This window comes from Topomyia yanbarensis, chromosome 3, assembly GCF_030247195.1.
Source record: "Topomyia yanbarensis strain Yona2022 chromosome 3, ASM3024719v1, whole genome shotgun sequence".
NCBI lineage: Eukaryota > Metazoa > Arthropoda > Insecta > Diptera > Culicidae > Topomyia > Topomyia yanbarensis.
The window spans coordinates 111,137,262-111,152,316 of NC_080672.1; the positions used below are offsets into that span (position 1 = coordinate 111,137,262).

General features: G+C 39.4%; 1 protein-coding gene across 1 annotated transcript; it reads right to left on the reverse strand.

Moving 5' to 3' along the window:
- Positions 1-4,367: 4,367 nt before the first annotated feature.
- Positions 4,368-9,767, reverse strand: LOC131687143 (uncharacterized). The gene has a single exon (XM_058971194.1). It carries the CDS (start codon positions 9,765-9,767, stop codon positions 4,368-4,370), a length of 5,400 nt encoding a protein of 1,799 aa, XP_058827177.1.
- Between the last annotated feature and the right edge of the window lie 5,288 nt (positions 9,768-15,055).

Below are 15,055 nucleotides of genomic sequence, written 5' to 3' on the forward strand. Positions count from 1 at the left end.
TCTGTAACTGTTAATAGTCAAATGAAAGGCAATAGTGACATTTATTAGCCTTACTTGTTTTGTGAGCAAATCTTGCCTCAATCAAAAGCTATAGCTGTTAAAAAACGTTGTTATCCACAAACAACATGAATAGGTTAATATTACGTGAAAAATTATGACAACAAAAATCATAAACTAAGCAGTATAGATTGGACTAAGAAGTTTGGTATTAAATATAGCCGTTAGCATACGACACACAAAAAATATAAAAGAATCAAAAGAGGAAAAAACTTATTTAACTATTTGGACAATTGCGACCAACTAGATAGATCCTATTCATAAACATTTCACTTGAAGAGTACAACTCAAAATCCGAACTTCAAATAAAATCTTGCCCAAAAAAATTCTTTAAATATGTTAAAAATTATTTTAAATTGTAAAACCACCCTTCAAAATGAATTTTAAAGAAAAAGTTGGTGTCATATCATTTTCGTACATAGCAACTATTTTTAAAAGTGGCAAAAACTGAGTATGTAATTCGCGTGGAATTGCAATTACATCTTGTAGGTAGAATTAGAGAATTACTAACATGCAGCATGAGTTTTACATTTCTTATAAAAGAAATGTATAGAATTCGCTCAAACTTTCAAGATTTTTTCCGAGGCCCGGAGGGCCGAGTCTTACATACCAATCGACTCAGCTCGACGATTTGGGACAATGTCTGTGTGTGTGTGTGTCTGTGTGTGTGTGTATGTAACGGACAAATTCTCATTCGTGTTTCTCAGCAATGGCTGAACCGATCTTATCCAAACTAATTTTAAATGAAAGAACTAAAAACAGTATGAACGCTATTAATTTGTTTTTGATTCTGATGTTTAGTTTCCAAGATATGAATGTTTGAATGCGTAAAAATGGCATTTTTTGCAGTTTTTTTGAATTATCTGTAGAAATTGACAATATAGATTAACAATTTATATGTTTTTCGACAGCTTCAACGAATACCTTTCGAACAAGCTATGGATTGTTGAAATCGGACTATTATCAAAAGAGATATTTAACATTAAATGCGGACGAAAGATTTTTATCATTTCCCATTGCCAGAAATATGACCAAAAACATGTAATCTATTATTAACGCCAAAACGGCTTATTTTAGGTCAATAGTATCTTCGGAGAATATAATGGAGGCAATATGCCCTTTCTTTTGGTATTGTGCTTTTGCTGATTAATCCCCCTATGAGTGAGATATTTTCACAAATTTTCTTGGAAGTGATTATATCGAAATGATGCCTTCAGCAAATTTGTAGCTCTTACTTTTGCGAATAACTTTGCTAAAGACTTTAAATATCTATTTTGAATACTTTAAAAGTTATGGCTTGTTGTTTGTTGATTACTCTTTGTCGCCTATTTATTGTTCAATATAGTAATAATCCATTGAAATAAGCCAAACATTATTTCGATAAAACGAATTTTGTATTTTTATTTCATTTTTCTATCTACAATCGCTAGAAATAATCACCGAACACTTCCAAGTTGTCTGGAAGGAACTTGATAACTTATCAGTACAAAAATGTTCATTTGTGCGAACCTTCTGACTGCATTTTTCTAACTTATGACCATCGGATCGATCTGAAACATATCGGAAAATGAAAAGCGAAGTAAATAACTTCAAGCAACGGCGTAGCCAAGAGAAGGTTTTGGGGTTTAACACCATACAACTCCCCCCCCCCCACCACACAAAAAAGAATTGGATTGAAGTTGAAAATTTATTGATGCTGACTGATTTAATTCAATATTACAATAACAATTATCTGATCCGTAGATTGATTACCTATTGTTGTAAACATCATGAGGACTTTTGATAAATTGTCGGAATGGGGTCTTGATATGTAATTGATCTAGTAGTCTTGATTTCACAGTTGTCTAATAGCATCAATATCAAATTCCTGCCTGAAAACATTCCAATAGAAAATTCCAGAGTTCTGTAATCAATCATAATCCTCAGATTTATTTTCAAATTGAGCTCGTTTTTGTAGAGATGTACTGTAATAAGGGTCTTTATTTAATAGTAAGCGAAGTTAAAATTGATTTAATGTCTATGAAACATAGAACTGCTCACCAAAAAAATGTATAACTTTCAACATTTGCTAAAAATGTTTTTGCCTTTTTCAAACACTCTAAAATTCGTCAATCTAATCCCGACCCGGAGGGCCAAGTGTCATATGCCAATCGACTCAGTTCGTCGAGATCGGAAAATGTCTGTGTGTGTACGTATGTGTGTATGTGGAAAAAATATGACCTCTGTTAATCAGAGAAGGCTGGATCGCTTTGCACAAAGTTGGTCTCAAATGAAAGGTACAACCTTCCCATCGGCTGCAATTGAATTTTTTATTGACTGGACTTCCGGTTCCGGAGTTACGAGTTGAAGAGTGCAATTACACAGCAAATTCCCATATAAACTGAAAGGAAAAATTTTCAAGATCAAATTTGTATTTTTGATGCCAAATGAATTTAAAATGCATGAAACATTGAGATGTTTGACAAAAATTGACTTTTTTGGACTTTGGTACATTTTTGCCTTTCTCATATAGAAAGGTTATGCAATCACTCTAAAAATCGTCAATCATACCGGCCCGGAGGGAGTATGCAGTGAGGGGTTGCTACTTTAAAAATAAAACTAGTTCAAAAAATTTTAACAAGTCCGGCAGAACCCGGACCTCCCGGATCTTTTTCCATGATCCGCCGCTGGTTTCAAGCGATGTTTCAGTATCACATAGTATCTCAACATCGTGGCTGTCGATCCATTGTATGTATGTACATATCGTACTGAACATGTAATATTCATTTCCACCATTGTATTGAACATAACCAGCCATGGAATCGTAGTCTGGACAAATGGGACAAGCACAATTGCACCACTAGGTGGATTAAAACAGGTTTATATTTTTGGAATGCGTCGAGTTGAGACGAAAACGTAATATGATTAATAACGAGGATAACACTTTCCGAATGTAGAGAAATTTATGAAAAATGACGATTTCCATTCGACTCTAGCAGGTTCTGATCGATTTTGATGAGCATTTGATTTTTGTTGTATGACCAATTATATGTATAGGTCAAATGTTCAAAAACAGTAATTTAAGGTCAAGTTAACATCATTTTGAAACCGCCAATTTCGGAGGTTTAGTATCTTCGATGAGTTTTACAAACGTTAAACAGCGCATCATTTGATAAAATAATTTTGGCGGTATATCGTCCAAGAAGTATGTATGGTGAATTTTATTCATGAACTCTGTTACTATTTTCTGAAAAATTAATTCTGCATAATTTTAAAACTTCAAAAATCACGGTTTCGGAATTATGCCGTTTGGACAGTATGATCGATTTTCACCAAACCGAATTTCTGGCTACGCCGCTGATTTCAAGTAAGTAGAAACAAAGTCGTTCTACACTCGTTCAAAAGAAACTTCTTCGAATGCTGAATATCTATTATAACACATTGAAACCCCGATTTTATCAGCCAAATATGAACATATGTTTGATGGGCTCTAGCAGACGAACAAGACTGAATTCGAGTAAATCCTTTCTGGAGCATGTTTTCCTTATCACGAAGATATGCGAAATATGCGAAAATAAAAAGATCATCATAATCAGAAATAGTTATCAGACTACAACAAAGGGACGAGAAGAATATTTTAACAGCTTATAAAGAAAAAAAATTGCCCGATTTAGTCAATGTCCCCATTTTGTCAGCCTAAAATACACCATGAGACTGATAAAATGGGTCTGTTGGACCCTGTTGTGTTGGTTTCTTAGGTCTGGCGATTTCCAGGTTCGTCATGCGACGAGTCGGTAAGTAAAAGTCAATCGAACGAATCTAAATAGCGGCTACCAGAGATTGCCGGAATAATTGCACGAAATGATCAGGCGCACAGGGATCCGGAAATCAATTCAAATAAGTCGGGGAATCCGCACTACTACACTTTATTGAAACAATTCTAGCTCGAATAACTGGTTATATTTCAATCAAACGATCCGTTCACGATGGCGATATATTTCAAACTACTAACTTCCCTTTCAGTACAGCATTCGTTGGCTACCGTCTTATTAGTTTGTATGCATGTATGCGAAAATTATAATTTTCCCTTTGAGGGTTCGGCACCCATGCTATAAAATAAACGAATTCAAACATCCACCCCACCTTGAAATACAATATTTCAAAATTATTTCTACAGGCTACCTTATTCCATAAGTGAACTATGCACTGATTGCTATAATAATAATTTCCCTTTTGCTATGACTGCTACCACCGCACTATCACTAACACTATGATTTACAATTCAATGACAGTTCATATAAAAAAATCATTCTAAAACTACAAAGTTGTGTTTACATCATTCCACGTGCTACAATAAAATTATCTTCTGAGGTTGGTTCCTCCATGGTTCTTGCTGTCTCCTCTTCTTCGATGGACTGGTTGTGGGTTGACTGTCCTTCCTCCGTCGACTGCTCGGCATTTTCGACTGGAAGCAGGCATATTTTTGTTATTGGACGCCTGACGATACCTCTGCTGGTTCTGAGCGACACAACACGGCTGAGGGAATCTTCTCCTGGATGCAACGCGACGATTCTTGCAAGCGGCCACTTAACTGGAATTTGATGTTCGTCGACAATTACAACCATCTTTCCGGGTAGAAAATCGGTGTTCGGGTTACACATTTTCGTGGTGCGCTGTAGTTCTTGTAAGTATTCCGTTCTCCAATGATGCCAAAACTGTTGATTCAATTGTTGCAGGTGCTGGTAGTGATCTAATCTCCTTAGAGCTATATGCCGTATATCGGGCTCTGGTAGAACATGAAGACTTGCTCCTATTAGGAAATGCGCAGGCGTTAAGCATGATAGATCGCTTGGATCTTCCGTCATTGGGACCAGCGGACGTGAATTCATGCTGGCTTCAATTTGTGAAAGTAGCGTCGTCATATCCTCGAAATTGAGTCGAGTATTTCCCAGTTGTCGATACATCTGCTTCTTGGCCACCTTTACCGCCGCCTCCCACAGACCACCGAAGTGGGGAGCTTTTGGTGGATTCATGTGCCAGGTAATGGATTCCCTCGTACAGGTTTGTTCGATTACACTTCGCTTGTCCCAAAGCATTCGTCGTATCTCATCGAGTTCATTTTTTGCTCCTTCAAAGTTTTTACCGTTGTCGGAGTATATGTCACTTGGCCGACCGCGACGGGCGATGAACCGACGAAGTGCACAAAGAAACATTTGAGTCGATAGATCGCCGACCAGCTCGATATGGACGGCCTTTGTACAAAAACAAATAAATATGCAGATGTACGCCTTAATCGCGGCTGCACGTTTGTATGGAGGTTTCAGGTACACTGGACCCGCAAAGTCGACGCCGGTAATGGTAAATGGTCTGCTAGCGGTGACACGATGAGCTGGTAGTTGCCCCATCTGTTGAGCTGCTGGAACAGGACTGGCTCGAACACAACGTAAGCAGTTTCGCAGCACACTCCGGACTAATCTCCTTCCGTTGACGGGCCAGTAGGTTTGCCTTATCGTAGCAAGCGTGGCCCGACCCCCACCGTGAATTAACATTAGGTGATAGGCCTTGGCAATCATGAGAGCATAGGGATGGAAGTTCGGTAGGAGGGCTGGATGCTTGGAAATGTATGGCTGTTCCGATAAACGTAGCCTCCCTCCCACTCGGATGGTACCTTCTGAGTCTAGGAATGGGCATAGTGAGCGTATGTTTGAATGTTTGGAAAGGGGTTTGCCGGATTTTAAATCGCGAATCTCTTCTTTAAAGGCATCTGCCTGGGCCAGTCGTACGAGGAGAGCATTTGCGGCTGCTGTTTGCTTTACGGTTAGTATGTGGCTGGGTGGGAGACTAACTATGGGACCTGGTTGTGTGCGTGCTTTAGATCTGACATTGTGCACGAACTTGAGGCAATATGCGATAATGTGAACCAAACGACTGTAGCTGGAACACAGTTCAAAAAAGGGATGGTGTGCTGGGTGTGACCTGACAACTGCTACCATATGATGCCTTCTGCGCTCGGATCCATGTTCGGGATAATCTGGAATTTGAGACTTTGGCCATCGATCCTCTGGTACAGATAGCCAATCTGATCCGTGTTTCCACAGTATACTGGTTATGAACTCTCTCACATCCATTCCCCTCGAAATCAAATCTGCAGGATTTTCTTTGCCAGCTACGTGGTTCCATTGTGCTCCCTGCGTCGTTGTCTGTATTTCCGAAACTCGATTGGCGACGAAAGTTTTCCATGTGTTTGGCGGTGCTCTAAGCCACTGAAGGGTAACCATGGAATCGGACCAGAAGTATGTTCCAAACACATCGATGTTGAGGGCTTGACGTACACAACTGTAAAGCTTGGCAGCTAAATCTGCTGCGCATAACTCAAGGCGAGGAAGCGTCACCCTTTTCAAAGGGGCAACGCGGGATTTTGAGGCGAGTAGCTCCACACGAATGTTGCCAGTTGCATTGATGGACCGTGCGTAAATGCAGCAACCGTAGGCCTTCTCTGAGGCATCGGAAAATATATGCAACTGTATACTGGCGTCTGGTAGTAAGGCATAGCGGTCTATGCGAAACTGAAACAACTCTTGGAGCTGCTGAACATATTTCATCCAATTTTTCTCTACAGTTTCAGGAATTTTATCATCCCATCCGCAAGGAAGTGACCATAATTGTTGAATAATCATTTTACCACGGATAACAACAGGTGAAACTAAGCCGAGTGGATCAAACAATCGAGAAATGGTGGAAAGTATCGACCGTTTTGTTGGCTTTCCAGTTCCCAATTGCATTTCAGTATCAAAGCGCAGCGTATCCTTTTCTGGTTCCCAACATACTCCTAAAGTTTTCACTGTTTCGTCAGCATCAAAACGATGTGAATCTCGCACGGCAGTCTGATCGGTGGCTAAATCTTCTAGTACTTGTAGCTTATTTGATGACCATTTTCGCAGGGGGAATCCTCCTTTCGCCAGTAACTCAATGAGCTCGTCTCGCATGTGTATCGCTTCTTGTATGGTTGATGCGCCTCCAATAAAATCATCAACATAAAAACCTTTTCGCAATGCCGGCCCGCCCCTGGGGTAAGCGTTACCTTCATCACTGGAAAGCTGTTGAAGTGTACGTGTGGCTAAAAATGAAGAGGGGGCCATTCCGTACGTAACGGTTAATAGCTCATAAATCTGCACAGGCTGATCAGGACTGAAACGCCAAAGAATTCGTTGCGTAGGGGTATCCTCGGGGTGCATCATAACCTGGCGGTACATTTTCTCTATATCCGCGACGAGGGCGACAGGGTAGGTTCGAAAGCGCAATATAATCGAGAGAAGGTCATCTTGTACGACAGGGCCTACAAGCAGTGCATCATTTAAGCTAAACCCCGAGTTTGTCTTCACTGATGCATCAAACACAACGCGGACCTTGGTGGTTGTACTCGAGTCCTTGACGACAGGGTGATGTGGGAGGTAACATGCTATTGGAGCAGAATCTTTGTTTTGAACAGGTCGCATATGGCCCAAAGCAAGATATTCCGACATAAAACGATGGTATTCGCCCTTTAGCTCCGGAGATTTTTCTAGTCGTCTTTCCAGCAGTTCGAATCGTCTTCTAGCAATCGCTTCTGTCTCGCCTATCATAGTCTCAAAGTTTGTGTGACGTGGAAGGCGGACTATGTATCGTCCATCGGGCATTCTCGAAACAGTTTTGATATAAAACTCCTCACATTTTTTCTCATGGGGCGATCGATCCGATCTGATAGGTAACTCTTCTATTTTCCAGAATTTTTCCAGGTTTTCGTGAAGCGAATTCAATGAGACCGTCGTAATATTGCAAGAGATGGCATTGCTCACTGCTGGCTCGACGTTTAGGGCACCGGACACGAGCCACCCAAAAACACTGTCAACAAGAAATGGTAATGATTTGGACAACTCAATTCTGGCGGAGGATGTGAAAAATGTGAAGAAGTGCTCATTGCTGATCAGCAAATCAACCTCACTGCTACGGTTGAATTCAGGGTCAGCCAAAAGGACGTCGTCGGGAATCTTCCAATTTTCAATGGAAAAGGTTTGCGCCGGCAGTTTCGGGGTAATTTTCTCGAGAATAATAAAGTCAATGTTAGTTGTGAATTGTTTCCTTCTGGAACGGATCTGTGTTGTGACAGACTCTGTTGCCAGTTTTGGATGTCCCCCAACTCCATTCACGAGCATGTTTACTTTGCTCCGTCTTAACCTGAGTAGTTGAGCCATTCTTTCCGTCATCAGATTAGCCTGTGATGCGCTGTCCAAAATTGCGCGTGCAAAGTGTTCCTTTCCATAACAATCGACCACCGATACCACTGCGGTAGGCATACATACGTTCTTCTCTCTCGCTCTTAAAGACACACAGCATAACGCGTCCGGTTGACTGACAGTGGTCGTAGCGGATATAACAGTTTCAGCCTGGTCTTCTTCATACTGGGTTACGTTCACAGAAGCATGTGTTGGTGTTCTGGCTGATCTTGAATCAGTGTACATGGATCGAGGTTGACTCTCATCATAACCAGGATGAATCATAGTGTGGTGTCGTTTACCACATACTCTGCAGCTTTCTTGGGACGGACAATCACGGACGAAATGGGTTGCACGAAAGCAGTTCAAGCATAAACGTTTCGAGTTGATAACGTTCAACCGGTCGACAGGGGACATTTTAGAAAACTTGAAACATTTCAACAGCGGGTGTCGCTGCTCGCAGGCATGACATTTCAGAACATTGTTTGAAGCGTAGCTTGGCGGATTATTTCGAGCGGCGAATTTTGAAGTGGACACATGTGAACATACAACTGGTTGCGATGCGATAAACTGGTGGTTTACTGAGATGGATTCCAATACACGATTTCTTCGATGCAGAAACTCGACGAGATTTTTATAAGTAGGTTGCCTCAGAATAGATGCGTGATCCTCCCAAGCCTTAAGCGTGTCATCATGTAAACGTGTACACAGCAAATGTTCCAAAATGGTGCTCCATTGATCAGTTGGCTCCCCCATTTGATTCAGCCCTTTCACATGCCTTTCGAAAACGTCGACGATCTTGTGGAGCGAAGTTGCGGTTTCACATTCCATTCGAGGAATATCGAATAACGCTTGTAAACGTCTTTTTTTCATTAGATATTCGTTTGAATATCGGTTTACTAGCATATCCCAAGTGGATGCATAGTCTGCAGCACTAATATCAACCGACTCGATTAGCTGAGCTGCTTCACCCTTCACCGATGCCCTCAGATAGTGAAACTTTTGAATGTCGGGAAGGTCAGGGTTTGTGTGAATGAGCGCATGGAATGTGTCAAAAAACACACGCCAGTCCTGGTAGTCTCCTGAGAATTCTGGCAGAGAAATCGACGGCAATTTTAGACCCCTAATAGCAGAAGGACCCCGAGGGAGGATAGGTTGAGGTATCTGATCGTTAGGAATAACAGGAACAGGTAATTTGGAAATAAGGCCAGCCTTTATTCTATAGAATTGCCTCTCGAACGAGGATCTGTGCTCTTGATTCGTGCCCATACCTTCTTCGCTAGTTTCCAGTTCCTCCAGCGTAGATTGAACATCCTCAAGTGCACGTCGTATTTCAGTCAGATCCTCCAAACGCAGGGCTACCTCAAATTTATCTCGCTCCTCGTTGTATTCATCCAGAAACTCCAATGCTCGATCCAATGATGTTAACAGTATATTACGGCGTACCGTAGCACGATGCTTCCTCGCATTGGCATCCATCGTAGTCTGCAGTGCGGACGAAACTCGGTGGAATCAGAAAGTGTCTGCAAATTAAGACCCAGTAGATCCGGTGGATAGAAAAAATTATCTTGGACAGGTAATTACCTTTACCAAGGCAAATTATGCCTTGTATAACAAGTTGTTAAGTGCGGCTAGATGAACTTCAGGTTTGGTGCGGAAACAGATGGGTAAGCTTTCCTGCTTTAGTGAATGTAGTACAACTTCACGGTACTGGAGGTATCGCAACGGCAAGTCAGCGGCAGAGGATCTCGAAAAGAAATGACAGGAATCTAGAGGGCACCTGGTGGTAATATGGAAAGCGTTGGAGTCGCAATTACCTGACGCCTATTTCAAATAGGCCTTGTATTGTATTGTGCTCTTTCAATAATCAGCAATGGCGCCCAAGCGTGGCTTGGCTTCCTAGGGCGGGGATGGCAACTTTCGCGGCTTGGGTTCGTAGTGTCTACTATGACGGCACAATGGCTATGTTTCCGGTACAATTCGGCTGCACAATCCTGGTCACGGCACCAAATTTATGTTGGACCCTGTTGTGTTGGTTTCTTAGGTCTGGCGATTTCCAGGTTCGTCATGCGACGAGTCGGTAAGTAAAAGTCAATCGAACGAATCTAAATAGCGGCTACCAGAGATTGCCGGAATAATTGCACGAAATGATCAGGCGCACAGGGATCCGGAAATCAATTCAAATAAGTCGGGGAATCCGCACTACTACACTTTATTGAAACAATTCTAGCTCGAATAACTGGTTATATTTCAATCAAACGATCCGTTCACGATGGCGATATATTTCAAACTACTAACTTCCCTTTCAGTACAGCATTCGTTGGCTACCGTCTTATTAGTTTGTATGCATGTATGCGAAAATTATAATTTTCCCTTTGAGGGTTCGGCACCCATGCTATAAAATAAACGAATTCAAACAGGGTCTTTATTGTATGTATTATTCGCTGTGTTTCACATTAATAGGTACATTTCTTTTTTGGAGATTTTTTTTATCGCATCGAACTACAACAATTTTTAGGGAGTTTTCAAGGGGTTATTTTATAGACTTCTTCCAAAATTTGGCGAACCTATTCCAATTCGTATACCAATTAATTGGTATACTCAAGGGTTTATATGTTGCAGATAGAAAAAATACTGAAATTTTCAGCTTTTTCCTACACAATATTAGGAAAGCTTATTAAACAATCTTTCCTAATAAGTTTGTGAAAATTATAAACTATTTGAAATTTTTTAATAGTTTAATTTTTTATTTAACCGTGATTCTTTAATAAATAGTGACCATCGCTTCACAACGTAGTCTATTTTTCATGGCTTGCGGTGAGCACGATTTCTCGAATTGCTGAACTGAAAATTATGGAATAGAAATTATTTTAAGTATTCTTTACAGATTTAGCTCGCCGCGCAGATAACTCTGAATTAGACCCGCTGGTGCCCTAAGACGATTTCGCTAGATTTTCAGAGCACTGTGCACCCAGTGCATTAACGCAAGTGACGGAAGGTTATCGAAAAGTTTCGTGAAAATGAAAATTCCAGTAATGATGATGATTTTCCCAAACGGTTCGTTTTCGAGAGGTTTTTATTTGTTCTGTGACATTAGGATTAGCGATAATAATTCAAATCAAGGATACTACTAGGAAGTTTCCTTTAGAAAAAGTCGATGTCGAAGTAAAATTTGGAACTTCAGAGATAGCGTGATATCAGGAAGTGCGATTTCATTTCAACGCTTTTTTGTGAAAAGGGCGATACTTACAAATGTAAACATAAGGCTTTTTTCATACATGCGAATGAGGGCTTTGAAACGCAACAAATTAACCTAAAAATTTGGATTCTACGATATTGCTTTCTTAAACAACAGCAAAAAATACAACGGGCGAAACTGAATTTTTGTTTGTTTACTTAAAGTTTCTCCCTCCACGTTCAATGCAAACAAACAGAGCGATACTTTTTTTGCTAGCAGTTTAGAGGCGAAACTGTTTTTCGTATTTTTTTAGGATTATCAAGCTGATACCAGCTATAAATAGTAACAATGATCGCTATTGAAAAAACCCGGACGAAATCGGTGGTGTAAAACGGTAGTTATTGTAAAAAACGTAAGGGCGATACTTCAATGCTGATAGGTGGGACCGAAAAAGTAAACAATCGCCAAAGGGGCGATACTATCATTTTGTCAATTTCAATAGCAAAAACAAATTTTAATTTAATAATTTCAAATACTTTATGAAGTTTTGGGTTTCGATCACTAAGTTATGCAATCTAGGATGTAAAAAAACACAATAGTTCTGGAAATATTCACTGTTGATTTTCTTTGAATGGTGTCGCCCTTTTCAAGAAAAAATGTTGATTTCTTAGTTCTCAGTCGCGTTGGAAATTTGAGTAAAGTATAAACTTCAAATCGATTCAAAAAAAATTTCGATTTTTTTGGCTCAGTACAATATATAACCCCTTTAGGAAAATTCAGTTTTCCCACCACAATTTAAATATTTTATTAACAGAGCATTAACAATAATTCGTTGGTATATCTATTTTATGGGCCATTTTTTCGCTTTCCCATTGATTTGGTTTGAGATTTCTAGCACTGATGTTGTCCTATGCTGATTTGAGCGATTCTCTGCCACTATCCCATGTAGTATGTGTTATCAAAACATCGCGAAGCATCAAGTTCTAAATGTTCTCAAACGATATAATATCCGAAGAGAGTGATAAGAGTTATAAGAAATGTCTCATCACACTGTTAGGTGGATTAAACACGTTTTTCAAAGAACGTTCAACTGATACAAATATACTAGAATTCGGTAACGAACCACATTACAGCTCTCTACACATACTTTTACAAAATATTTGTTCCTAAAATTATGAATAGAGCCAAGCCTTCTCAAATGGCTCAAATCTTATTTAACTAACCATAAACTAAGAGCTAGACTCAAAGGGAAGAAATCGAATCATATTCAAATCAAATCAGGAATCCCCCAAGGCTCTCATCTAGGCTCGCTTTTGCTCATTTTATTCGTAAACGACATTTCATGCATTCCTAAAAACAAAAACCTAATGGTGGATTAAAACAGGTTTCTCATTTGTCCAAACGGCGATTCCATGCCCGCATAAATGTGTACCATACGCCAACCATTGCATCAATCGTTTCAAAACAATTTTCAATATGGTTCGTTCAACAATAGATCAACCATTGCCTAGTATAATATCAAACATAACCAGTGTCGTTTTTCCATACTCGACCATACAAACAACGGGTTGTTAAGAACAGTCACCATACCAAAATGTGCTGTTTTCCATATACATTTTGACAACATACCATTCAAGAACCATACAGATTATGGTGGCATGCATATTTTAGGTCTAGTGATGGATAAAATATTAGCTGGAGAAAAAAATCTTTTCCCCTTCATTTGGTATTTATTTATACGGGAAGGGGCTAGACGAGATAACGACCGTAGAAGAACTGAAGGGTGCACTGATCAAACAGTGCAAACTAGATGACTATCCGGATTTGGAAATGGTATGGAGGCACTCAAACAGCGGCGATTCGCCTAACGGCAGCCGTTTCCAACAAGCTAGCGGTGATCGGCAAGATAAAAGTTGGGTTGTCGGTGTGCTCGCTGAGAGTCGCTCCGCGAGTTACCAAGCAGATCGAGCGATACTTCAGGTGCTGAGACCTCGGACATTTGCCGAAAAACTCCAAGGACCCGGACAGGTCTGCACTACGTAGAAATGTGGAAAAACGACCACAAGACGGGAGGCTTTAAATGCCCTGCGTACTAAAAAGCGCAAGCATGTAAATTATGATGGAGATCGCCCAGCTTAATCTTATCTCATTGCAAAGAGACAGTTGTGTAAGTCGACAAATGTGACATTGCAATTATTGCAGAGCCGTGTCGTGTTCCTCCCGATAACGGTAACTGCATGGTGGGTAGTGTAGGGATGGCGACAATCCAAGTAATGCGCGGTTTCCCTGTCCAAAAGATGGTGGATAGCACACACGAAGGCTTCGTGATCGCCAGGATCAACGAAGTATTCGTATAGGTGAACTGGGGGTAAGACGGACATATTAAGGATATACTGAAATATAACATAGTAAGAGCATGTTTTTGTCAACATATATATATATATATATATATATATATATATATATATATATATATATATATATATATATATATATATATATATATATATATATATATATATATATATATATATATATATATATATATATATATATATATATATATATATATATATATATATATATATATATATATATATATATATATATATATATATATATATATATATATATATATATATATATATATATATATATATATATATATATATATATATATATATATATATATATATATATATATGTTCAAATCGAGGTGAAAAATAACGTTTTGGGGTTCGATTCAGAGTTAAAGTAAATGATGTATTTTCTAATATCGTTTTTGCCGCTGTCATAAAGAGAGCTATACAATGAGTTCCAATGATCAGTCACAATCCCTTATACAAAACTGGAAGGTCATATATTAAATGCGTAATTGGTAACATCGGTTCCTCGATTACACACAGCCAGTGTATGGGACCTGCACAAAATCGTCCACCATTTCCAGGCTCTAGGAATGCCGTATAGAGGATTTGTTAACAAAATGTCCACATCAGTTTCTCGGAGATGGCTGAACCGATTTTTACAAACTAAGATTCAAATGAAAGGTATAATATTCCCATAGGTTGCTATTGAATTTCATTTTTAACCGACATCCTGTTCCGGATTACGAGTTGAAGAGTATGGTTACAAAACGAAATTTGTTGATTTATCCACATCGGTTTCTCGGAATTTTCTGAACCGATTTTGACAAACTTGATTTTAAATGAAAGGTCCATCAGCTGCTGGTGAATTTTGTGTGGATCCGAGTTCTGGTTCCTGAATTACAGGGTGATACGTACGATCACGCAGCAAATCCCGATTCTAACGAATTGTGCGATGAATGTAAAAAGGTGAAATTTTTTTTCCAAGATGTAAACACAACTGTTGAATTGGTATAGAGCTTCGGTCACATTAACGTACATCCTGCAGTCTACTGCATGTTAGTCTTCAGCTAACTGGATGGTTCTCCACGCTTGACGGCTAGAATTTCGTTTCTACGAGTCTGTCTTGTCCCATCAGTACACATATTTTTTAAACATTTGTACTTATTCATGCATAAATAAACTTACCTGTTGTTTTCTACGAAGATATCATTTAAAAATTATTT